Source organism: Protopterus annectens, chromosome 6.part1 (genome assembly GCF_019279795.1).
Source record: "Protopterus annectens isolate FY-2018-M chromosome 6.part1, PAN1.0, whole genome shotgun sequence".
Classification (NCBI taxonomy): Eukaryota; Metazoa; Chordata; order Ceratodontiformes; family Protopteridae; genus Protopterus; species Protopterus annectens.
This window is the reverse complement of record NC_056738.1, coordinates 314,972,092-314,998,376: the sequence shown is the minus strand read 5'-3', so window position 1 is coordinate 314,998,376 and position 26,285 is coordinate 314,972,092. Positions and strand designations below refer to the sequence as shown.

At 37.7% G+C, this 26,285-nt stretch overlaps 1 protein-coding gene across 1 annotated transcript in view; it reads left to right on the top strand.

Moving 5' to 3' along the window:
• The window catches only part of FERMT3 (FERM domain containing kindlin 3), a 577,997-nt gene that overhangs the window by 244,540 nt on the left and 307,172 nt on the right, over positions 1-26,285 (top strand). Inside the window, exon 3 of the mRNA XM_044075734.1 lies at positions 5,985-6,218. Coding sequence (XP_043931669.1) covers positions 5,985-6,218 — 234 coding nt within the window. The remainder of the gene's footprint in view (positions 1-5,984; positions 6,219-26,285) is intronic.

Sequence of the window (26,285 nt, the reverse complement as noted above, 5' to 3'; positions counted from 1 at the left end):
AGGGATGGTTCTTGAGCTGGTGGGAAGGGAGCTGAGTGTGGGTGAGACATGAGCGGTGGTGTGAGTAGTAGTACAGTGGTAGTGGTTGAGTGGGGAAATGATGGAGCTTTGGTAGGATGTAAGATATGCAAGGAGAGTGCATGCAGTGAGCATAGGAAAGGTATGCTTGTACATGTTAGTTGAGGAGGTGTGATAGTAGAGGGAAGATGGAGGAGGTAGTGTTGGGTTAGCGCTGTGGCTGGCTATTGGAAAGATGGGAGGGGTTTGAGTGCAATAAAGGTGGGACCACTGGGGGCGGGAGGGAATAGGGGGCAGGGTGGGGAGCGAAGCAGGTAGAGACCCTGTTAGGTGCTTGTATGAGGGGGCTGGAAACAATCACAAAGCAAAGACAAGTATGTGTTAAGAACAATCACAATTGACCAAGGACTGCTCTGAAACAACAGATGTAGAGTGAAGTTATAGTTAATAGTTGATCAGATGTCTACTATTGGGAAGTTTAGAATGACAAAGAGAACAGTACAATTGTGTGAATAAAACAGTAAAATGTTTAGTAGAGTCTATTGAGAAACAATCCATGACTAGTAACATAAAGAAACGTCCTAGACAATCTGTCTCTGACTGGAAGGTACTCCAAAATTACTTCTTGCCTTATCACCATTCAGAAACATAAAAGGGACTTGGTCATTAATGATTGATAGCTGCATACAAAAATAGTAGTTAATTGGAAAAATCTGAATTCTTGAAACTGGAAAAAGGATTACTACTTTACACAGTGTTGTTTCCTCTGTAAACAAGGGACTAAAAAGTAATATATTTATGTATATAAAATAAAAGAATATAACCTGAAATGTATATAAATCACTGAGTGACAGAAATCATGTTTCATTAGACTGTACATGCTATGGACAAACTTCACTTAGTATCAAAACTTCAACTTCACAGCTAAATTCATTAGGATTCAAGCCTTCTTACATTCATTTCTACAGAACCAGTTCAGCCAATCAGAGTATCCTGCTGTCAAGGACACATCAACAATTAGTAGAGCTCCTTAACAGTGCATCTAAACAAACCTCAGGTCTCATGTTGTAAGTTTGTACTTCACTATGGTAGACCATTCAGCTTATTGTATTAGGAAGCCAGCCTTCCATGAACTGCAGAAAGTTGTGAATGACTTAGTTGTGTGTGCTAAGAGTTTAAGTTCATAGTCGAGTCCATCATCACATGGAGCTTTTATATGCAATTTAAATCTATTTAAGAGATAGCTAACAAATCAACAGTAAGCAGGTCACTAAATGATCAAACTTCTTATTTATTTGTTAAATCTGTAGAGGATAGTGGAATATACAGCTATAGCCCCATTGTGGCCACAACCTAGTTACACGGTAACATAATAAGGATAATAGTGCAAAAATAAAATACAATGTTCAGATTACAAAGCTGAGGTTACCTCTGATAATAAATACATAGTAAATAGGATTACGGTTAGTTCTTTGATCTTAGTCAAATTGTAATATTTTCAGGAAACTGATGTTAAGGAAGTCACCTCAAACAAACCAAAGCTCTATAGGTGAATCTTGACATCCATTTTGAGAGCACCTAACTACTTGGTTATGATCAGAAAGACCTGATTGTAAATTATTTGTAGTACATGGGACTTTAGCTTCTTTATATATTACCTTTTATAAAGATTAAAGAGTAAAAAAAAAACAAACAATGAAAGGGTAGGAGTGTGAAGTGTTTGAATGCTATGACACATATTGTGCTACATCTCAGACTGCAGTCAGAAGCAAAGTGAATCTCTGATCTTGTAACGGCTTTAAATGTTGCAATGCACACACACACACACACACACACACACACACACACACACACACACACACACACACACACACACACACACACACACACACACACACACACACACACACACACACACGTATGGCAGAGGGGGTTCTACTGTAGATTTTAATGCTGCTTTGCCTTTCCACTGCTGTTCTGTGATGGCTGGTGTTTAGGTTCTAGCATGAGACTCTTAATAGTGTAACAGAAGTGAAAGGTGCATAATAAAACATTATAACAGAAAGTTACTTAACAAAGTTGCATTTCTCCTGATTTTGGAGTATAATCATTGTGCTCCATATATTATATACCCATGTAACAAAATGAACATCAAGAACATCAAGCGAAAATAGCTAACTTCACAAATGCTTACTATTCTTGCCAAACTCTTGATCCAGCTAAGCTCTGTACAGAGAAGAGCTTTATATTATATTATGTGATGACAGTTATGTAGAAGAGATGTATGTAAGGTTGCTATCAGTACTGCAGGTAGCTTCCTCTTTAACTTTTTTGATGAATTGACATATTCTGTCACCAGGAAGGGGATTTTGTATATTTGGTCCTAGTACGAAGAATGCCTAGATGAGCACTACAGTCCATGATGGTGGATATGTAAACTATTATTTGCAGAGAGACTAGAGTACATCACTCACAGAGTGGTCTTTAATGTTAAAAGTTTGCTCAACGATCTAAAATGATCAGTATCAAAAGTCTTCTATATTAGTGAAAAAATGAGAAATTTGACCCAAAGCTGCTTTGTCTCTGCTATAGTAATATAGTTAGGATGGCTTTTAGGGTTTCTTGTAATATAGTTAGGATGGCTTTTGGGGTTTCCTGTAATAAAGTGACATGGGGTTTCCTATAATAAAGTCACACCATTTTGTATGGGATAAGCTGTAATGTGTTTAGGAGTTTGTGATGTGTCTCCTCTGTAACTGCTAGGGAAGGGATCACTAACCATTTGGCTATACCCCTTTTAAGTAGTTTGATAACATGATCAGAAGTTCAATGGGCAGCTGATAGCAGTGCTAATATAACAGTAGCAGATTTGCCAATATGTGCAGCAAATGTCTAGTCATACCTCAGGCAACATTTACTGCTTCAGTTTGGACTGCTTTTGGGACTGTAATACTCCATTTGCCTTTAATCCTAAGTCTTTTGTAGGTTCCAAATAGCATTTTTTGACATGTTGCCTACTAGACCTAGTTCTTTGATGTACCTGATCTAAATTCCTCAATAATAAAGATTCTATAATACTGTTGTCAATACATCTCAATGTTTTACTGCAAGAATTCTAGACAAAGTCAAAATAATCTGGGGGTGGGGTCAAAGGCCCAAAATCAGAAACAGATTTTAAATATTGCTGTTATAAACTTGTAAAGTTGCTATAATAACAGGTTTTGCATTAGCATGCATTTTCTGAAAAATATGATGTCTGAAACTCCAATGTGTGTCATTATTCAGTGACTTCAGTCTTCACTGATTTGCCAGCAAACCACAAACCTTACGAGGAACTGACCAAAAACATGTTGCAAAGAATATGAGCATTCTGTGAAATACTAGACAGTTGGGAGGTATGCTGTGGTGACTACGAGACACCTACAAAACCATATCATTTGCATAACATACTGTGGACCCAAGTGAGGCTAACTATTAGTGCATTAATGGATGTTAAAAAAGACCTAGGACAAAACATTTTGGACTCCTATTACAGCTGTTTTTTTTGCCTTGTTTATGCTTGGCCAATTAGTACTCTGTTAGACCTGTTTGTTAAGAAAGTAGAGAACCAGGTTAATTTGTATTCGTAAAGCCATAAGGTATTAGTTCAGATAGCAGACTGAAGCAATTAACAGGGTAGATTGGTTTTCTAAATCAAAACCTATGACTCCAGTCACCCTCCCATCATACATACCCCTATGTATAGCTGAATTTTAGGTTCTCCCATTCGATTCTCGCCTGGAGCGTCTTCTGTGTGGAGTCTGCATGTCCTCCTGCAGTCAAGTGATGTTTAAAGACATACAGGTAGGTGCGTGCGTGAATGGGTGTGCCTTCTTTGAAGGTTGGGGCATCGGGCTGGCAACCCAGCACAGTAAAAATCCACTGCCAATCATTAGCGGACCAGAGTTCCGCTATGGTGACCACTAACCGGGAAAAGCCGAAAGACACAACAAGCGAGAGTGGTATAGGTATTGTGCCCTTTCCATGCCGATGCTGAAAGATTCTAATTACCCTTTTAATTGTATAGAAACATTTTTTTCCAATATTTTGTACAGTGTTGATAGTAGTGAAATAGGTTTAAATGACTTAACACTTGACATTAAGAAGTTTTGAATACAGGCCAGCTATAAAAGGTTTACCGGGTCTTACAAATTGAAATACAAGCCATCTGACCACATACTTAAGAAGTTTAACATTTTCCCATGTCACTTTTTCACCTTTGAAACAGATACCTGTGTAAAGTGAAACACTGAAAGCATCCAGAGATATTTTTTTGCAATTCTGCCAGGTATAAAATGGATTACATTTACATTCATAGCCATGTTAAGCCGCAGGTCAAAGAAATTGAAAAAATGGTATACTAAGATTTCTGGTGCAGCTCCTTAACTTGTTTTCAGTTATATTTAGAGACAGGGAAATTCATTTTACCTCAGCCTGCTAGATTGTTAATCTCTCTTTCTCTCACTCCAGAAATATTTTGTATTTCCCATTGAAGATTTTTGTCTTTGCTCTAGATAGCTTGCTTTTGTTTTTGTGATGATCTTTTATGGTGGCATTTATATTGCAATATTCTTTGTAATGTTGAATAAGCATGTTTAGTGTAGTATATAAAAGCAGCAGAAGTGCCGGGGGGACGACTAATACTTCAAGGGGAGAAGAAAAAGCCCCCCCACAACACACACACACACACACACACGCGCACACACGCACACACGCACACACAAACACAGAAAAGTGCTTCAAAAGGACAACAGCAGATTTCAGAAGTTGCTTTTTCTTGCATAAGTTGTGCTTTATTTTTTCAAAGTGTCAAGACACCCAATGTTTGGTAGAGTACTCCTAACTGTTCCCTGTTTAGTTCTTAGTTGCCTGGATGCATGATTCGTTGATAGGTAGTAGTATTAACCTGCTAGCAACTCTTCTGCATATTGACATAGACTAGACTGAGATTCACAAATATTATATAAATGTCACACTTCATTATGCACAGTGATAGCATTCTCTTGTGGCAGAGCAAACATATTTCAGGATAGCAAGGTCAGAAGCAACTGCTTAGTATATTGGATGCGATATTTTGTGCTTCATTTCAGACTCTGGGACACATGAAGTGGTGAAACTGTTAGGCCAGGTTGGTGTAGATTATCTTAGTATTGGAAGATCACTGCTGAATACATATGTAAACTGCAATAATTATATCTCATTTCTTCTGTGTCTGTATTCTTACATCAGCTAGTAAATGTTGCCCACTGAGTTTTACTCTACAGAGCTAGATTTGATTTCCAGAACTTTCTTCTACATACTATAGCAGGTCACTGGAGCAGTTATTGTACTCATTTACTAATCCCAGGTTGACATTTACTAAATTTAACATGCAATAATGCACTTTTGGCCTTCACAAGAAAAGCTATTATAAGATAAACTCTGGGATGAGTAGCATATACAAAAGGTAAGCTTGAGAGGCTTCCTGTTTGATTTTGCAGGAAATTATGGCTAATGGGGCTAGTTATAATGGAATCTAAGACCTTCTTAAAATGAATACAGTATAAGTATACAAAAGTGCGCATTCCTGTGAATTTTATTTTTAGCATATTGTATAACTTTTAGTATGTGTGGGTCTTTTTATGAATTATATGTATTTACTAACACAAACCAGCTTTAAATGAAATATTCTCCTTGATTTGCTGTCATATCAACAGAGGGAAAACATTACATCATTATAAACCTTGACAGGGATGTTTTTTCTCAGAACGTATAACACAACTAAAGATTAATAAATACATGTGCAGTAACATTTTAATCTAGATTTAAGCTTGTTAAAATTTTTCTGTTCTACTACTGGAAAACCTATGGAAGAGTGGCGTATTTCTTAATTCAAAATGTTGACTGAAATGCCCCTTTCTAATGTGCTGTTTTTCTTTGTATTTCAGAAATCAAAAAGAACTGGTCTGACCATGCCCTGTGGTGGGAACAAAAGAAGCAGTGGCTTATTAAAACCAACTGGACGCTTGACAAATATGGCATATTGGCTGATGCAAAGCTTCTGTTCACCCCTCAGCACAAGCCAATCTATCTTACGCTCCCCAATATGAAGACCATACGAATGAAAGCCAGTTTTTCAAATCCAGTCTTTAAAACTGTTATTGAGATTTGTAAAATATTAAGTGAGTATCTTAAAATAATCTATTGTCTATATTGTACTCAGTATTCATTCTGAAATGCTGTCTGTTATACCTTTAATATCAGCAACAAGAATGTGTTTGAAATGTTCCATACAGTGAAGAGTACAAGATAAACATTTTTCAGAATTTTCACTTAATATGAAAGAGGATGGATGATTCAGTACTGTACTTTTAGCTAATCGGCTCTACATTTAATCAATTTAACCTTAGCAAAAAATGACAAATGTACACTTGCTAACAGCTGCTGCAGCTTCAGATGTAAACAAATGAATTCAGGGCTCTGAACTGATAATCTGAAATGATCCCAAGTCATCTGTATCAGGGCATTGCACTGTATGCTGGATGGCCTGGGTTTGAGTCCCACATGAGAGAGAGAGTTATTTTTTTCACTTCAGTGGTTCTAATACAGCCTAAAGAAGAAGATTTTCTGTGTATGTGTGCATGTGTCTGTAATTTGATTGTTGTCTCCATGCTGAGGGTTGTGCCTCGATGGGGGCGGGGGTCCTATCCAAAAAGATAAGGCTGTTACAGGAAAACACCTATCTTAGACAGACACAAAAAAAAAAAAAAAAAGAGTTATTGTTTTTATGTTTATTTTTTATATTCTATACAGACCCTACTGCTGGATTACTGTATAATCTTAACCTGCTGACTTTACTAAATGAATTGTTAAACTATACCTGACTTATGTTTCCATGGAGCCTATATCTCTGTATGATATTCTTTTGAAATTTCTTGTATATCATGCTATTTTGGAGCTTTTCTCCCTGGGCCTCCGCTGAAAATGGATCTGTGTCCAGTCGAACTTTCCCGGTTAACAAATGTAAAATAAATATAAAATAACTAAATAAATACATTTCTAGATGCTTTTGTTGGTCCAGTGGCAATTACACCAACACAGTATACTGGAGATCTTGGGTTTGTGTCCCAAATAAGAGCTAATATTATCCTTTCAGTTCTATAATTTTAGCATTACCTTAGCACTTGGCTTTTCTGTGATCTGCATATGTGTGTGCGTGTGTACGTGTGCGCATGTGTGTGTGTGTGCGCGTGTGTGTGTGTGTGTGTGTGTGTGTGTGTGTGTGTGTGTGTGTGTGTGTGTGTGTGTGTGTGTGTGTGTGTGTGTGTAATTTAATGATATTTAAAGGACTCTAAAGGGGAATTCAAAGTGATGATATAAACTTTCAGTAACCTAGTGAGAAGTTATCTTTCAAATAAAATTGTGTATTTCTAAATCATTATATTATTAGCAAATCTAAGAATATGCAATGCCCCGAATATAGTTCACTTGGGATTATACCAGTTTGTCAGATAAGAGCCCTGAAATTAATTCCAGAACCTGTTTGCAGATAAATACTTTAGTCAAGTAGTTAGCTAGAGGTTGTACACTGCTATTCTGTTTTTACTCATTTTGTTTAATAACCAGACTGAACTTTTATACTGGTTCATTTGTAATCACCGATTCCTCACAATTTAGTTTCCACCAACCATTTGGAATTTTCAGGTCCATCTTCTAACTTTCTTACTAGCTCTTTTTAGTTATTCCTTGAAACAATTATTTGGTTTCCTGCTTTTACCTTTGCAATGCCTCAGCCATTTCTGCATATACTGTGCAACATGACAGATTCAGGACTACTACTAAATTCAAAGATTCAGAGAAACTTTATTGTCATTTAGGACCACACAAGTGCAGCCTAAACTAAATTACAAATGTCAGCTCACGAGAGAAATGCAGTGTAAATAATATAGATACAGTGGTATCAGAGAATAACATAAGAAAGAAAATGACAACATGTGTGACATGGAAGAGGTAGTTCACATTACATAAACACACTCAATACCCATTATCCAATGATAGATAATAAATAAAAAATAAATACCCACCACCAAACCCCTTCACCATTAAGACTGTTCCTGAATCTGGTAGTCCTACAGCAGAAGCTGCGGTACCTCCATCCAGATGCAAGTTGTGAGAAACAGTTGTGGGCCAGATGGGTCGAATCAGCTAGTATTTTCTATGTTCTCTTTTTTGCTCTTATAAAGAAAAGCTCCTGAATAGAAGGAAGGTTTATGCCCAAGATTTTCACAGCCACCCTCACCACCCTCTGTAATTTCCATTCTCAAGAACTGTGCAGCTGCTGAACCATGCTATAAAGTTGCTAGTGAGGAAGCTCTTGATAGCTACCCTGTAAAAATTGGTAAGAGCAGACAGTGGGAGCCTGGCCATTTTGAGCTTTCTCAGGAGGTGAAGCCTCTGCTGGGCCTTCTTGACTATAAGGATGGAATTAACAGCCCAGGAGATGTTATCTGAGATATGAAGGCTCAGGAACTTGGTTGTTTTGACTTTCTCCACTACCTCCCCTTTGATAGTGATTGATTGGTGAACTGTTGCCTTTCTCCTGAAGTCCTTAATCATTTCTTTGGTCTTATTAACATTCAAGTCCAGATTGTTCCTGTCACACCAGGCAATCAAAGTGTTCACCTCATCCCTGTAGTTATGTTCATCCCCACCACTAATAAGACCCAGAACTGTGGTATCCTCAGCAAATTTTATAATATGGTTTGAGTTTGAGTTGCTACAAGATGAAGTAGTGATTTTTGTCATGTGAGTTATCAGCCATTTTACCCAAACGCTTGTGCAGAGATTAACAATAGTTGTGATTTTGATGACTGGTTAGGAGCTGTATAATTCTACCAGCTCCATTTGGAAGAAACTCATATGTGTTACATGCATTACTCTGACTGTTAGCCACTCCCATCCACCAACAAAATGTCCTCTTCCAGAAAGACTAAATTCATTATTACATTGTTATCATTTATGTCATAAATACCAGCTCTGTCACTGAAATTAAAAACAACTTAATATTTTTTTACCTGAAAACTCTGGATCCTCAGGTGTGTAAAACCTTTAATACAGTTCATATTAGGCATTTCAAAAAAGTATTTTTAGCCTATCTAAACAAAACACATCAGCTATTTTCTAAAGTTTTCATGCAGTGAGCTGTTTCCTGCATATAAATCAAATGCAGAATTACCACAACAATAACCAAGTGTTTTTCAGCAGACAAGTACTAGTACTACTTTAAAATAAGTATTGCAGGATAAAGGCCTCTGAAAAATATATTTGAGTCAAAACCATTTACTGTCAGTGTCATTAGTTAGAATTGTAAAAATAGCATGACTGCTTCTACTGTGCCTTGGGGATAAACCAGCTCATGTTATTGTGGTTGATTTTTATATTTAATTATCCTAGTGAGTGTTGCATTTCTGTAAACTGACTGAAAATAATGATTGTTGATGTTATTGCACACCTAAGAAATGTGATATTATAGTGACAGAGTCTGGTGCAGGATGTCTAAGGAACATCCTTCCCTCCTGAACAGTGATTTTGGAAGAGAGATTAGAAGGGTATGTATAATGGATTATACAGAAATGTAAATACTATAATTTATTACATATAATAAGAGAAATACCTGGGATTCTGAAATAATCCCACTGCAGATGGTAAGAGCTGTGGCCAAAAGGGACTATGTTTGTGATCATGGAAAATGCATTTCAGAGACATGATATTGACAGTGTGGAAAGACCGCATTATCAGCTAGCTTGCATGTCTCTGAATTATGTGGTGTTACCACTAGTGCTAATTATCACTTTCCGTCAGTAATCACCACTGGTGGTGGTCTGTGCATCACACTGGCACAGGTAATCCCCACCTCAGTCATTTACACACACACACACACACACACACACACACACACACACACACACACACACACACACACACACACACACACCGCCATACCTCTTAGCAGTCCCTCAGTTTGCACACATCCTTGATGTATCCTATTAATTATTCCCCACACCAGTAAATCACAGATGATTACAGTCAGTCAATCATGCCATACACCGGTGTTTCATTCATCTTATTGTTATTGCATTGCGATGCTAAACCTGTGGTTTCGTTAACTTTTTAAGTGACTCTCAGTAGTAGTTAAAATTATCCTTGGTGTCAACCAGTGTTTCTGCTGACTTTGTCTTGATGTCTTCAGCATGGCTATTTAGAGGTGTGATGCCCCCCTACATGGCCAAAACCCTATCCGTCATAACTATCCCTGATTTTTGCTCCTGCCCTATTCTCTGTAGTTTACAGACTGTTACAGTCTGAGAATAATGTCAGACAGTAAGAGTTTCATACTTCTTATAATTTACAAAGTACATAATGTGCAGCATTCTTCAGTTAGTACAGTAGGCTGAAGCTCTAGATTGTTAAGAGTTGCTCTCTGGGGCAGTGATACAGGGATCAAAACTTTTTTTTCACATTTGAGGACATTTTTTAAGTGCTTTAAAGTAATATTTAAAAGGTATCTCTGTTGTCTAGTGGTAGTAATGGTCCAAAACTCATCTTGTGAGCTGTTGGTGTTTGCTGAGGGTACAGCTTGTGAGTCTTTTCCCTTTTCTTCTATTACCGTTAGAAGTGAGTTAAGGTAATATTGAAAAAGTATGCCTGGTATCTAGTGTTAGTGCTGTGCAGTGCTGTAGCTGGCTGATCCCGTGCCCAGTACCACTCCCTGAGCTGCTGGTTCTTAACTCTCAGTTGAGGAGCTAAAAAGGTCCACTCACTCTGACGTGGCACCACCCTTGTCTCTCATAAGGTGGAGTGGCAGGTGCTCCATGGCCCTAATCTTTAAGTAAGGAGCCAAAAAATGTTATTTATCTAAAACTTAAAACACATGTGAAGTGCTCAACCAAGAACTTCAATTTTGACCACCAATGCAGTTTCATTTCTGTACTGGCATTTAGAAAACGAATGTGCAGTCACACCCCCTAAAACCCTGTGTCTGGGATCCTGCCTCCTTAACACTACCCTAGTTATGCTTCTGGCACAGAGGACAAGAGCTACACAATGTCAAAAAGCTGCTTTGTGTGCTGAGGGTACCAGGTTTGAAGGTTTTTAACTCTTCAAACTTTTTAACTGAATTTAGGGAGCTCTAAGGAGTATCCCTGTTGTCTAGTGTTTCCTCCCCTGCCCCATGTCTCTTTTGTACTGCAAAACTTTCTGTATTAACTTTTTAAGTGACTTTAGAGCAGTATTTAGGAAGTATCCCTGGTGTCTATGCTCCCCCAACGTACAGCTTTTGCGCTGCAAAACTGCTGTTCTATTAACTTTTTAAGTGATGTTGACTTTACATTTACAATTTTCTGGTGTCTAGTCTCCAATGTTTTACTCATTAGTTTTGAGGACTTTAGAAGTATGGCATCCTCCCACATAATCATGCGCATATGCTCACGCATGCGTATATATACACACACACACACACACACACACACACACACACACACACACACACACACACACACTGCTCCCTCACCCAATCTCATTTATAGACAGACTCACCAATTTTATATATATATATATATATATATATATATGTATATCTATCTATTTATATATATATATATATATATATATATATATATATATATATATATATATATATATATATATATATATATATATATATATGGGCTCATAGGTTCATAGGTAGGTACTACGCTATTGGCCCTAGGGCCTATACAAGCCTAGCCAAAAATGTACCCTGGCTTTCGCCACCCAAGAAAATTATTTTCCTGTGTCCCTGTCAAGCAGAACCACAGAAGTGATCCCCGGGGTGAATTTCCTATTACCCATCCAATCATCAAGATTTTTCTTGAAGAGTGCTAATGAGGAGCTCTGTTTGACATAGATAGGTAGTCTGTTCCAGAGTATGGGAAGTCTCTGGGACAGGAATCTATCCCTCAAGCATGTTCTGTTTATTGTGGTGACAAGGTTTAGGTCCCTAGAGCATGTAGCTCGGAGGGATTGGGATTTCTTTAAGTGGAGCATGTCCAACAGCTCTGGGTTTGACATAGCTTTATATGTTAGGCAGAGATCACCTCTGAGTAGGCGATATGCGACAGAGTAAAGCTGCAGTTTTTTTAGACGGTCTGCGTAAGGCATCTGTTTGAGGCCAGTAATCCTCTTTGTGAGGTATTTTTGCAGCCTTTCCAGTTGTTGTAGATGTCTTGTGAGGTACATACCAAAAGGGGCATTGTACTCTATAATGGGTCTAATGAGTGATGAGTAGAGGGGAAGAATGACCTCTTTTTTTCTGGATGAGAAACCTTTTGTGATGAGGTGTGCCACGTAGAAGGATTTCCTGACCACTTTGGCAATGTGATTATCAAAGGAGAGACTACTGTCCACCTGTGTCCCAAGGTCTCATCACACTTTCGGTGTTAAGTGTATATAATGTATATATGTATATATATATATATATATATATATATATATATATATATATATATATATATACAGACACACAGACACACACAAAAACACTACTCTGCCTATTATCTTATTAAACTCTTAGTATGACTGTGTAGGCAAACATACAGTCTCACACACACACACACACACACACACACACACACACAGACACAGACACACACACACACACACACACACACACACACACACACACACACACACACACACACACACACACACACACACACACACACACACACGCACACACACACACACTCACACACACACACACACACACACACACACACATTCACCTGATGCCATTCATCCTTCTGCATACACTCACACATGCAGCCACACACACACACACACACACACACACACACACACACACACACACACATTCACCTGATGCCATTCATCCTTCTGCATACACTCACACATGCAGCCACACACGTACATAAGCTAACTTTTGCAACTGAGTGAGTCTTTGAATCACTTGACTGCTTAAGTGCCTTACTGCAGGCATTCCTAGATACAATAAACTCCCTCTTATCTGGCCTTTATTTAACCAACCTCCTCTTTAACCAACCATCAGATTTCTGCCATAGTCCTAGCAAAAGAGAACAAGAGAAGAACAACACTTCCGGCTCCTTCGGGTTAAATAATTAAAGACATTTGAGCTTTAGACTTCATATTTATTAGAAAAATGCATACTAACTCAAATCCTGTTATTCTAGCTAATTTATAACCTATAAATATTATTTTGTATGCTTTTTCTGATTAACTAGCCATTCGTTTATCCAGCCTAAGGTAGACCGGATAAAAGGGAGTCTACTGTAACAGTACATGGCTGATTAGCATAGGCCACTCCCCTGGACTGCCTCATAAGCATATAGCTTGGCTGCAGAGATAACCCACCATGGTGATCCTACAGACCATATTGGATCACTGTGGTGGGCCTACCTCTGAATCAGAAAGGAATAACAGACAATATTGTTGGTGACACTTTCTGAACCTGGCCCATACTATCTGCCTGAGATCTGCTGTGTAAACCATTCACTTGTTAACATGACTTTCATGCATTAAATGTGTGATCTGCTTAGGGTACATTGTTTGACTGTTAAACTTACTGTTAACATGGTAACTTGTACATTTCCACACTGATGATATCAGAGGAACACTGTCAGAAAACTTGACAACTTATGTTTTGAAAGGGCTTTTCTTAACTTTGGCATGTTGACTATACACAGAGCTTACCCTAGACCACATTGAAGGTGTAATTATCAGACTGACGGTAGTGCTCTAATGGTATCCTCTCCCCCTCCCAGAAAGTATTTATTATCCCAAACATTCAACAAAGTTATTCCAAATGTCTGCAATGAATAAAGGTGACTGATAACTTCATTCTACTCATTTCCACATCTGTAAGTGCACATCTAATAGGTCTGGTGTGCCACTGTCACCTCCACATCCTATTACTGACAGAAGCATCATGGGTAAGAGCATATCTGATCAGACTGATGGGCCACTGTATTCACTTCTGCATCCATTTACTGACAGACGCATTATGGGTAAGTGCACATTTGACAGGACTGGTGCACCACTATTCATTTCCTTAGCCATTTACTCACTGAAACAAATGTATGTGTTTGCTTATCTGATAAGGCAGGTGCATCCCTCAACAACCAATTGCAGTCTAAACCATCACGTGTAAGTACATGACTGATAGGACTACTGTACCAATGTGCTGACCATTACAGTTAGTTACTGACAGAAGCATCATGGGTAAATGCACATCTGATAGGATTGGGGCACCATGGTGTTTACCTCTACAACCAGTTAGTGACTGAAGCATCATTTACAAGGCATGTCTGATAGGAATGATGTATCACTTAGCTCACCTCCACAGTTGGTTACAGAGAGGAGCATCATGGGTAAGTGCATGTCTGAGAGGACCGATGTATCACTGTACTCATCCTCTCAGCCAGTTACTAACCGAAGAATCATTTGTAAATGCATGTCTGATGAGAAAGAAAGGACTGGTGCACCACTTTATTTACCACCACAGCCAATTACTGATTGAAGTATCATGTGTAAATGCACATCCAGTGGGAATGACAGGACTGGTGCACCACTTTACTCATCTCCATGCTAGTTACTAAATGAAGCATTATGTGTAAATGCATGTCTGATAAGACTGGTGCACCACCGTACTCAAATCCACAGCTAGCTACTGAGATCATTTGTATGTGCATGACTGATAGGATTGCTAGGACTGATGCATCACTGTACATACCCCTACGGCCAGTTACTGAGACATTATTTGTATGTGCGTGTCTGAATGGATTGATAGGACTGGTGTATCACTGTGCACACTACCACAGCCAGTTACTGAGGCATCATTTGTACCAGCATGTCTTAATGGTTTGATAGGACTGGTGTATCACTGTGCACACCATCACAGCCAGTTACTGAGACATCATTGTATGTGCATGCCTGATAAGATTAATAGGACTGGTGTATCATTGTGCACACCACCACAGGCAGTTAGTGAGACATCATTTGTATGTGCATGTCTGATAAGATTGATAGGACTGGTGTATCACTGTGCACACCACTACAGCCAGTTACTGAGACATTTGTACATGTGTGCCTGATAAGATTGATAGGACTGGTATATAACTGTACTTACTTCTACAGCTGGTTACCATTAGAAGCATCATCTGTTAGTATGTCTGGTATCAGACATGTATTCATTTTTGACAGTTCATCTGGTAACTGTCCTGAAAGTTCAGTAGAGACCACTGTGTGTACCAAGATAATGGATAGTGAAGTAGCTTTGTGTTGCACAGTTGATTTGTGTGTGTGTGTGTGTGTGTGTGTGTGTGTGTGTGTGTGTGTGTGTGTGTGTGTGTGTGCACGCGCCTAGACTAGAATCTACTTACATTGTAGGTCTTTTTAGGCAACACTAGTGTGATTGTAATACTTTAAGGGCTTAAGAGTGGGAGACATATAGACTTTTATATGATTATTAGTATTTATTTTGGAAGGGACATGAATGTGTATGAATGTGTGTGTGTCTGTCTGTATATGGGGTATACATGTCTGATCATGGAGTTGATGAATAGATTGTTTAGATGTCACTGATCTGTTAGCTGTAGAGTTTTGCACTATCGCAGTGGACAAAGTCCATTGAATTATTATTAGAATGCATTGTTTTAGACAGAATTCAGAATCCAATCTGCTATTAATGGGCATGTTAATGCTAAAAAGATTTTGAATGCTTTTTAAATGATTTTCATCATTCAGTTGTTTGGCCAGCTCTCTTTCCAAAAGGACCTACTGGTGAAATACCTTCTTTTCAGCAGTACAATAAATCAGAGTGTGAGATTACTGAGTTGCGTATTTTTAGACAAATAACTGTTTGCAAGACATTAAAGGAAGGTCAGCTATTTGTGATTTTATAAGTTATTTACTATCAGTGATATATAAAAAAAAAATTTAATCCTTCACTTATTCGAGAATTTTCAGCAGCGATTCACTATTTGACATCTGTTGTTTTGTATTCAAACCGTTGTGCTTTTTCTGATAGGATACTGGGAAGATTTTGATTTACATGATGAGGTGAAACTGTTAGGTTGTCTGCCTGCTGTTAAGGAGTAGAGTTGTAACACAGTTTTAGAATAGGTGTTTCCATATACTCATGTGAAAATTGCATTCTCCTTTCACGTCTCTTGCATTGCCTATACTCGGGTAGTGCTGTAAGTAGTCTGTGTTAAATAAAAGTTTTTACCTGGTTAATCTAGTCCCATTGAACAAGGCTACAACGGATATAACTTTTAAGACTCACTGTTAGACAGAAATTGACTGGTGTGAATTAAACTGTCAATATGGCAATGTTAGCAACAATTCTTCATTTCTCCTGGGTCTTGCAGACCGAATCTAGAATAACAGGAACAGGAGGGGGATATGTTGACTCAATTTTCAGTAACTTCTGCTAAAGGAAAACTGTTAATAATAAAAAAAAATGTTTAACTAAAAAAATATTCAGCAACTTCCCCAATAAGCTATGAGAAAGGGGAACCAAGGAAAATATTTTTTGTTTTTTAGGCTTTTTATTTATTACTTGGTTGATTGATATATATGTTAATTGGGTTAACTATACTGGATACTGGACAAACCCATTTTTAAAGGGGCACATGGAAGTAAAAAGTCAAACTCAAAGTTGAAGTAAACTTTATTGTCATTCAGAAACCACACAAGTGCAAAAACTGAACAAAATTCCATGCCTCCGGACTCAATGAGAAGACAACATATAGACTATTTCTACAGACATTTACACATATAATACCTAGCTATTACATCACAGACATGCAGGTAGACAGGCTAATATTGCACATAATTAGAAACACATTTTAACTCTTTTCGCATTGAACACTTACTTGCATGAGACTTTAATATTGCATAGGTACTTGGTTAAGACATTGCATTGATCCTTGCACAGAAAGAATCATTTAAGAAATTGCACTGTGGACCTTAAAGTATTGCACTATGGTTAATTTACAAATTTGCAACATGTATTGCACTGAAAGAAGAGATATTTTACTGCATTGCTAATGCCCTAGATGGCCTATAAGTTACAGTCATGGTGAATATTGCACTATTAGACAAGACTTATAACCAGGTTAATGCACAGTTGAGACAAGCTTCTACAGTTTCTACTGACCCAGATGGCCATCATGGAGGATAGTTGTTACTAGAGTTCTGCAGCCCGATGACATTAGGGAAGAAGCTGTTCCTGAATCTCGTAGTTCTGCAACGAATGCTTTGGAAGCGCTTTCCGTATGACAGCTGCAGGAGCAGTCTGTAAGGAGGGTGACTGCAGTATTTAATTATTCCCCTGGCCATGCTGAGACATCTGGATAAGTACAAGTCATGAACAGGTGGTAAGGTGGTCTTGATGATCCTCTCGGCTGTCTTCATCACGTTCTGGAGAAAGAAATTGACAGAAAGCTAATATACAATGCAAGGTAAAATGTAGCATATGGTGTAAGATAAATTATTTTCAAACAACTAAAAGAGACAGAGTAAAATTTCAGACTAATTAGTGTGGCTAGAACAGGCGTAGGAACATTTCAAATGAATTCACAAGTATTAGTACAGTAGAATAGCAGCTGTTAATAGACCAGACTTAAAATTTAGTAGGCTTAAAGTAATAAAATCTACAGTGAAGAGATGGACAGATTAGCAGTTGAGAACATTTATAATGATTTAATGCAAATATGAAAGAAGATATGATAAAGATGGTGTAGAGACCAATATTTCAGTCTCATTATTCTATGATTTTTATATCTTGGACATAGTTATTGTTAACAGTGCTAAATGCAGTCAACATAGTCAGTATGTCAAAATGTATGGAAATAATCATTAGCTTTGCCCCTGACCCACCTTACTTATGTTTACTACACCTAACCCTAACTCTACCCCTATCCCTAACCTCAACCCTACAAATTAGATACTAAACACCCTTTCTCTAATAGGCCAACTAAACAAGTCACCCCCAACATACACACACACTTAACACATACCTGTACCCAAGCAAACCTACATATCTGTCTTCTTCCCTAGTCCTTACTGTAACCCTAAGCTGTAAATGCACACACACACACACACACACACACACACACACACACACACACACACACACACACACATACTCAGTCCAATGCCAACACTTTTATTACAAATGAAAGTTTATATATATATATATATATATATATATATATATATATATATATATATATATGTGTGTGTGTGTGTGTGTGTGTGTGTATTAGATCTTTTGCTGGATAACAGGAATGAAGATGACCAATGTATAATGGAAGAGACATTAGACTGAAGTGTGTAATAGCATAGTTTGAATGAAAAATAATGAAGGTGATAATTCACTGGGTGTATTTTTAGATTCATCAACTAGTAACTTCAGGTTGAGTTTGATTTCTTTTATTAATTTCAGTATTATGTTGTCAGAGTTAAATTAAAAGTATAGAAGGACTACTTAAGTAATATGACAGATGATACAAGAGAAAGATGATGTCAAGTGGCTTTTGTAAGAAGTTTTAAATAAGGATTGGGCTATGGATTTTATATTATTAGATACAGAGGTGCATGCTCATGGCTGAAGCTGCTGATTGCTTTGTGTTTTTGAGGATGCTTTGGTTTTGTTTAGTAACTGTTGTTTGTGGTATGATTCCAGTACTTGAGTATACAAGTTTAGCATGTTTTTAAAACCTGGATAGTATTTTTAAACAGTAGTTTGTGTGTAAAGACAAAATGGGTATAGAATAGTTTGGGTTGCATAGGCATCTAGTTTAAGTCTTATAATACTTGACAAGTGATGGATGGAGAGTGGTTAGATGCAAAGTTAGGTGCTCTGTTATAGGTAGTTTCCATATAATAATATAGGAAACACAAAGCCTTCACTATCATATGCTTTAATGTGAGAGTCGATAAGGTTTTATCCTGTAAGGTCTCTTACATTTTATTGTCTCCTTTGTTTTAATGACTGCCTGAGCTTGAAAATTTAGGTTGTCATCAACAGTGATCTCAAGGTATTTCCAATTCTAAACAAATTCTCTAGGACCCAGTGATCCTGAAATGCCTTCCATACTGACTATTTTAGAGTTTTCCATAAAATGCTTTCCAGATACATTGATTTTTCCTCATTTAAAATAAGCTTTCTTTTTTGCACCAGGTAATGAATTTATTGAAGTCATATTGCATTTTGTGAAATAGTGTAGTTTTATTATGTGAGCTATTGATGTGTCAGATCAACAGTGTATTGTATCAACTGAATGCCATTGATATGTTTATAAATTGTGTTTGTTAATATGGAGCAAAGTAATTTACCAGAGATATAACCCTGTATTATTTCTATGGTGACTGAATAAGATAGTGAGCTTTATCAGGTACTGTTGTTATCTTTTTGCCAGGTAGCTTGCAAACCAATTGATCACTGATTGGATGCAACTAATGGCTTTTAGTTTACATAGTAGCTAGTAGTGTTTTATGATTCATAGACACCTGATCAGTGAGCATAGCAAGAGGTGTTTGAATGAAAAAGACAGCCCAGAATCCATGATGACTGCTGATAGGTAAGTTATGGATGGTAGGTAACTGGTTGTATGTGGGATACATTTTCTGGCATTATTTAATGGGCTCAGGATAGCAATTGGTCTAGAGTTTCCAGTTTTGAATTAATCACTACTTTTAAACAGTGGAATTAACTTTGGTTAACAGTATGGTGATGTCTCCTGAGAAATATTGTTAGAGGAGGAACTATGTCATCTATTATTTCAGTCCATAAAGTTAGTTCCCAGGCCTAGCACAACATTACAGACTGTTAAGCTATGCATCAGTGAATGTTCATCATATTAACCGCTGCTGCAGAAGCCTTAGCTGCTAACAAAATAATAGCAAGACAGCTTGCAAAGCATTAGGGCACCTTTTATGCACCCAAACTGTCACACAACATGAGCTGAGTTGGCTATAAGCCAAATGTGAGCACCAAGCCCTTTAGAGCTTTACTGCTGCTGAAGAATATGCTCTTTTACAGCTTTTGAGGATTGACAGCTTGATGCTGTTCCATTGCTGGGCAGATAAGTTCCCTTTGGGGAAAAAACTTCCACTTTCTAAATAATGTTTGTATTTATTTTAGAGCTGGTAGTTTTGTTTTTTAATGGACTGTCACAAGACTACATTGTACTTTTAAATGGGAGAGTTCTTTTTTTCCTTTCAGTTTAAAAGTTGTGTAAAGTAATTGAAAACCATTTTGTATGTGGGGAATTGTGTTTATTTTATGTTTTTAGGCCGTCACAGTGTTGTGCTTTTTACTGTGTAATCAGTGACTCTAAAAACCCACAACTGGTCCCCTACTCAATTTCTCCCACTGGATGAAGCAGTCAACTACTTCAATAAAGTCTTTTTAGATATTCTAGACAGTCTTGGCCCCACACATACCAAACGAATAAAGCCTAACCATGCCCCATGGCTAACTAAACAAACTAAACAGTTATTTACCTCCAGGGATAAAGCCTGGCAGGAATGGCATAGAAACAGAACCCCACAACTTGAACTCATATAAACAACTCTGTAACAATGCCAAAAAGTAAGTCATCAGTGATAAAAAAAGCTATTTCTTCACTAAACTCACTACCCAAAAAAAAAAAAAAAAAATGTTCTGGAACTCTGTTTCCTCTCTCCTAAATCCTGGTTCTCAACACAACCCCTCCCCATTTCCTTATAAAGATCCTCAAGAAATTGCCCAAGCCTTCAATTCTCATTTTATTGATACTATCCAAAAACTTGTTAATGATTTCTCTCTACACACTAACAAAAGTATAATTGGCAACATAAACGACAATACACCCTCTAAACCCTCCCCCCACATTAACTGCGATTCCAACAAAAACCCATCCACTCTATTTACATTACAACCAGTACCCACCTCTCTAGTTTGTAAACTGCTCTCAAAACTAAAACAATGCACCCCCTCTTCTGATGGCCTCCCAGCTGAATACCTAAAACCTGCAGCAGATTATATAGCTCTTCCAATTAGCATTCTCATTAACTGATCATTCTCTGAATCATATGACCCACAACTGTGGAAAAACTTAATTATTACTCTCCTTCACAAAGGTGGTAACACCAGTGATCTATTTAACTACTGGCCCATCTACATACTTTCACCTCTATCTAAAATTCTAGAAAAGTGTATTCATTCTCAACTGCTACAACATCTCAAAAACAATAACCTACTCTCACCCACCCAACGTTGCTTTTGACCAACACACAGTACAACAGCCTTACTGTCATTTACCAACACTGTATACAAAGCAGTATGCAGGCCTACTAACATCAGTGATCCTACTAGACCTGCCAAAAGCTTTTGATACAGTGTCCCACTCAAAACTACTTTTACAACCTGAGACTGTAAACTGCTCCCCACATACTCTAACCTGGTTCCATAACTATCTACATAACAGACATCTGTTAGATGGCAAAGCAAGCAATCCAATTACCTAATCAACAGCCCAGGTATTCCCCAAGGGTCTATTCTTGGGCCCTTGCTTTTTAACATATGTATTAATAATTTCCATAAAGCATCCCTGAAAAGTACACTCATTCAATACGTGGACGATTCAACAATAATTATGTTGTCTAACAACTTCTCAGCTCTCCTAATGAGAAAACACAAAATGCATTTACTTCCATCGAATCCTGGCTTAATAAAGCTCAGTTGCTACTTAATCCCAAAAATAAAAACTTTTAGTCTTCACAACCAGACCTCTAAGTCTAGATTTGAAAATATTCTCTCAAAACAATACAGAAATTGAAATTGTAAAAAACAGCTAAACTACTTGGCATCAGAATTGATGACATACTATCCTTTGAGAATCATATACTCAACTCAATCAAAAAGACCCATTTTAAGCTTGGCAAACTCTATAGGCATAAACTCTATTTGGACAAGTCTACCAAGCTGAAGCTAGCTAATAATCTACTTCTACCCTCCCCTCCTCTATGGTTGCCCCATTTTCACTAACCTACACACATCTCTCCTGAACAAACTGCAGTCGTGCTACTATAAAATAGCTAAGTTTGTCTCCAACATGCCAGCTCGCACACATCATTGCCTGGCCATTAAATCTATAAACTGGTTTGAGTTCCCTCATTACCTACATTACTCCCAACTTACTCTCACCTACAAACTACTAAATAATCCAAACTTCTGCCCATCCCTTCAAATTATAATACAAACACACACCCCTGCTTGGCATCTTAGGTCCTCTAACAAACAACTCTTAACCATAACTAAACCCAACAAAAGAGCTGGACAATGTCTCTATTCTCATGCCATTGCCAAACTTTGGAAGGCGCTCCCTCTCTCTCTTACTCAACTAGACTCTTTAAAAACATTTAAATCTGCACTAAAATAACACAATCTCAATGACCTTGTCTATTTTTGTAGACATGTGATTAGACTACCTTAAATGTTTTGGCTACTATACACTACAAATACTTTTACTAACTTAATATAGTTGCAATTTACACTATCTGTCTTTGTATCCAATCTCTCTTGCTTTCTTTATTTCTGTGACTGAATAAACATAATTGATTAAACAGTGTTCTTACTTATGAGAATATATAAACAGAATTACTAAAAATTTAACACACTAGGTTTATTTTCTTGTATTGTATATTTCTATAACATGTATTTGTTTTTGTATATCTACTTCAATTTATATTATGTAAAAACTTTCTTGACTTTCTAACTTAAGCTGAAATTATGTCAAAATTTCTGTGATTGTATGGAGCTTTTCTCCCCGGGCCTCCACTGAAAATGGGTCGTTGGGCCCAGTGGACTTTCCCGGTCAACAAATGTCAGTAAATAAAAAATAAAAACATGACTTTTAAAGAATTGTAGTTTTTACCATTTGCTGTTTGTATTTCCCAGGAAAGAGGCACCATTTTTGGCTTGACCATAGACCAAACTACCGGTACCATGATTGGTCCTTCTTCCAGCTACAAAAAAGGAAAAGTTAAGCAAACAGCTTTTGCTACCATAGCATGCTGGTTGCTAGTAATTTTGTCTCAGCTGCAGGTGAGTCATTCTGCTGTAGCCATTTGTTGCAAGTCAGACTACTCATCTTTTATCACGGATTCCTTTGATGTAGCTCGTTAACCACTTGCAAACTTAGGTATTCTGTTATAGGCAGTTTCCATACAGTAATATAGGGAAACGCAAAGCTTTCACTGTTGTATGCTTTAATTTGAGAGTTGATAAGGTTTTATCCTGTAAGGTCTCATATTTTATTGCTCCTGTATTTTAATGACTGCCTGAGCAGGGTTAACCACATCCTCTGCAGCTGTTGGGGTCCTCTCAGTGGACAGGGAAGAGCCACTCTTGTCCGTCCTGGGAGAGGGAACAGGGAACTTTTCCCTGTTGTGTCAGAATGCTGTGCATATCCCTGGGGAAGCTACTGCTGCCATTAGTAACACATTTGCCTCATTTCTCCTGTCAAAAAGAAACAGAAAGCTAAGCATGTGTCTGCTCCTCCTCCAATTTCCTTAGACAGGCGTAGTTTACTGGGTCTGGCTCAGGGTGAATTCAGTCAATCAATCCTTTTTACAAAGTAGTTTCCATTATTAGAAAAAGAGGGATACCTCTTTCCCTGAAGAGAATAAAGATTCTGATTCTGAACAAGAAGATTAAGAGACAGATACAAGGTTTTCTCCACAAATTTATGATTCAGACTCAGAGGAGAGCTCAGTTTCTGATTCTCCATGTTGGGGGTTTCTCTTTCTCTGATACTACTGTTAGAATGTGCCAGTGTTTTTAGTGGGAGAACACTGAGGTTTCTCAGTCCCACAGAAAAAAACTATGAGTTGCTACAGAAGGAATTTCCAGAACCTTATTCCATTCCTCCTGTTTTGTCTGCTTTAGAGAATGTATGTTGCTGCCTGCAATTTTCCTGATATTCAGCCAGCTGCCTCTATAAAGCCAAATAGAATGCATAAAGTTCCTCAGCCTTTTAAGTTTTTATACACTATTCCCAAACCTGACCAAGTAGCTACAGCTTTAATTGATCCCACTACTGTTAAGTACTTAGTTAATTCCAATCCTACTCTTTCTGATAAGAATGGGAAAGTATCGATAAGTATGGGAAAAAGTGTTTCTTTCTGCAACTCTGATTTTCAGAATTTTGAGATGTCAGGCTCATATGTTAAAGTTTCTTCTGACTAATTGTGAAAGTATGAGGATTGTTACGTCTGCAGTTTCTTCTTTTGAGGAAAAATACGGTTTAAATAATTTAGTTTCTTCTTCTGCATATATCACTACTCATTGTTTAAAATGTGTGTATGACTGTTGATACTGCTTCCAGGGCTATGGCCACTGGTACTGTTTTGAGGAGGTTTGCATAGCTGCATTCTCAGAAACTCCTAAATGATGATGAAAAATGAGATTTTAAATTTCCCTTTGGACAGAGATTTAGTTTTTGGCCCATCTGCAGTAGAGGTGATCAAAAAGTCTGATGAAAGAGGTTAGCTGATTCAGGGAATCTCTAAGGTTTTTCAACCCCCCCCCCCTTTCCAAAATTTCTAAGGAATTCCCTAACTTCTCAACCAGTTTTGGCAAAAGGCAGGATAAACTCTCTTAACAAAATGCAGGCAAACAGACGTTTAAGAAGAAATAGCAATGGTTTCATAAAGAAGCCTCAAACCTTTGAAAACCAAGGACAACAACACATCTGAATGACTATTCAAGAGACCTTGTGAACCTTTCCCATCCTGGTCCCTTTCTTCTTCTTCCAGAAAGTCTGAATCTCCATTTTCTGTTTGGCAACAGATAGTTTCAGACAAATGGATTCTGAAGATCATTCATCAAGGTTACAGATGGCAATGGGAGGAATTTCCTCCTTTCCAGGAAGTCTTTTCCTATCTCCATATCAGACTCTTTTTATTTCCACCAGTTCTTCATAACATGTTGTCCCAAGGACTGATACAACCAGTTCTTCCTTTTCAGGTGGGGATGAGGTATTTTTTCAAGAATATTCTTAGTACCAAAGAAATAAAATGCTTGGAGACCAGTTCTGGATGTTTCTTTCTTTCCTAAACCCATTTGTGAGAGTGCTCAGAGTCAAAATGATGTTAGTTCACAACCTGATACCTCTTCATCCTCTTTCAAGTTTTCTGGTAACACTAGACTCAAATGTTGCTAATCATCACATCCCTATTCATCATGATTTAAGACGTTTCTTAAGGTGTGTGTCTGATCATATTAACAGTTCTCTGCCTTACCCTTTGGACTATCCACAGCACCAAGGTTTTTCACAAAGTGCTTAGCTCCAATTATAGATCATGCAGGCTACCGGGTAGTCACATTTTTGCCGACTTAGATAACTTGTTTATCTTTGCAGAGTCTTTTTCAAAGTGTCAGGAATCTCTGTCTTTGGTGAGAGATCTCTTACAGAAGCTAGGATTTCAAGAGAACATTCACAAGTCTTTCTTAACTCCTTCACATAGGATTTTGTCTCTCATATCTACTCACACAAGTATAGGGGTGTTTGATACACCTCAATATCAATCAACTTCAACTGACTGCCTGGATGATAAGATATCAATTCATTTTAGGTATGTGTTTACTGAGGATGTGCGGCAGGCATTAATGGAAACAAGGAAGCCTGCTACTAGAAAATATATATTAGCAAATGAAAAAGGGTTTCTAGTTGGTGCCAACAACATAACCGGCACCCATTCAGGGCTAGTTGTTCTCTGGTTTTACAATATATGAGTGAGTTACTATCTTATGGCTTTTCTTATTCCTCTATCAAGGTTCATTTATTGGCCATTTCAGCATGTCTGCCAATGGATCCTCCTCTTTCAATGCAGTCTCATGACAAAATATTTTTGAAAGAGGTTTTTCAGAAGAGGCCTCCAAGTAAACCAATAGCCCCTCCTTGGGATCTTAATGTTGTGTTAGAGAAGCTAACACTCGCTCCATTTGAACTGTTGTCTAAGGCTATTATCTTTTGTTATATTCATTATAACAAAACTACTCCAGGCAGGGTCAAGACCCACTCTACCAGGGCCTTGGCTTCATCTATGACTTTTTGGAAAGGATTGGATTCTAAAAGTATTCTAGAAGCTGCTACTTGGTCCTCTGTATATACTTTTAC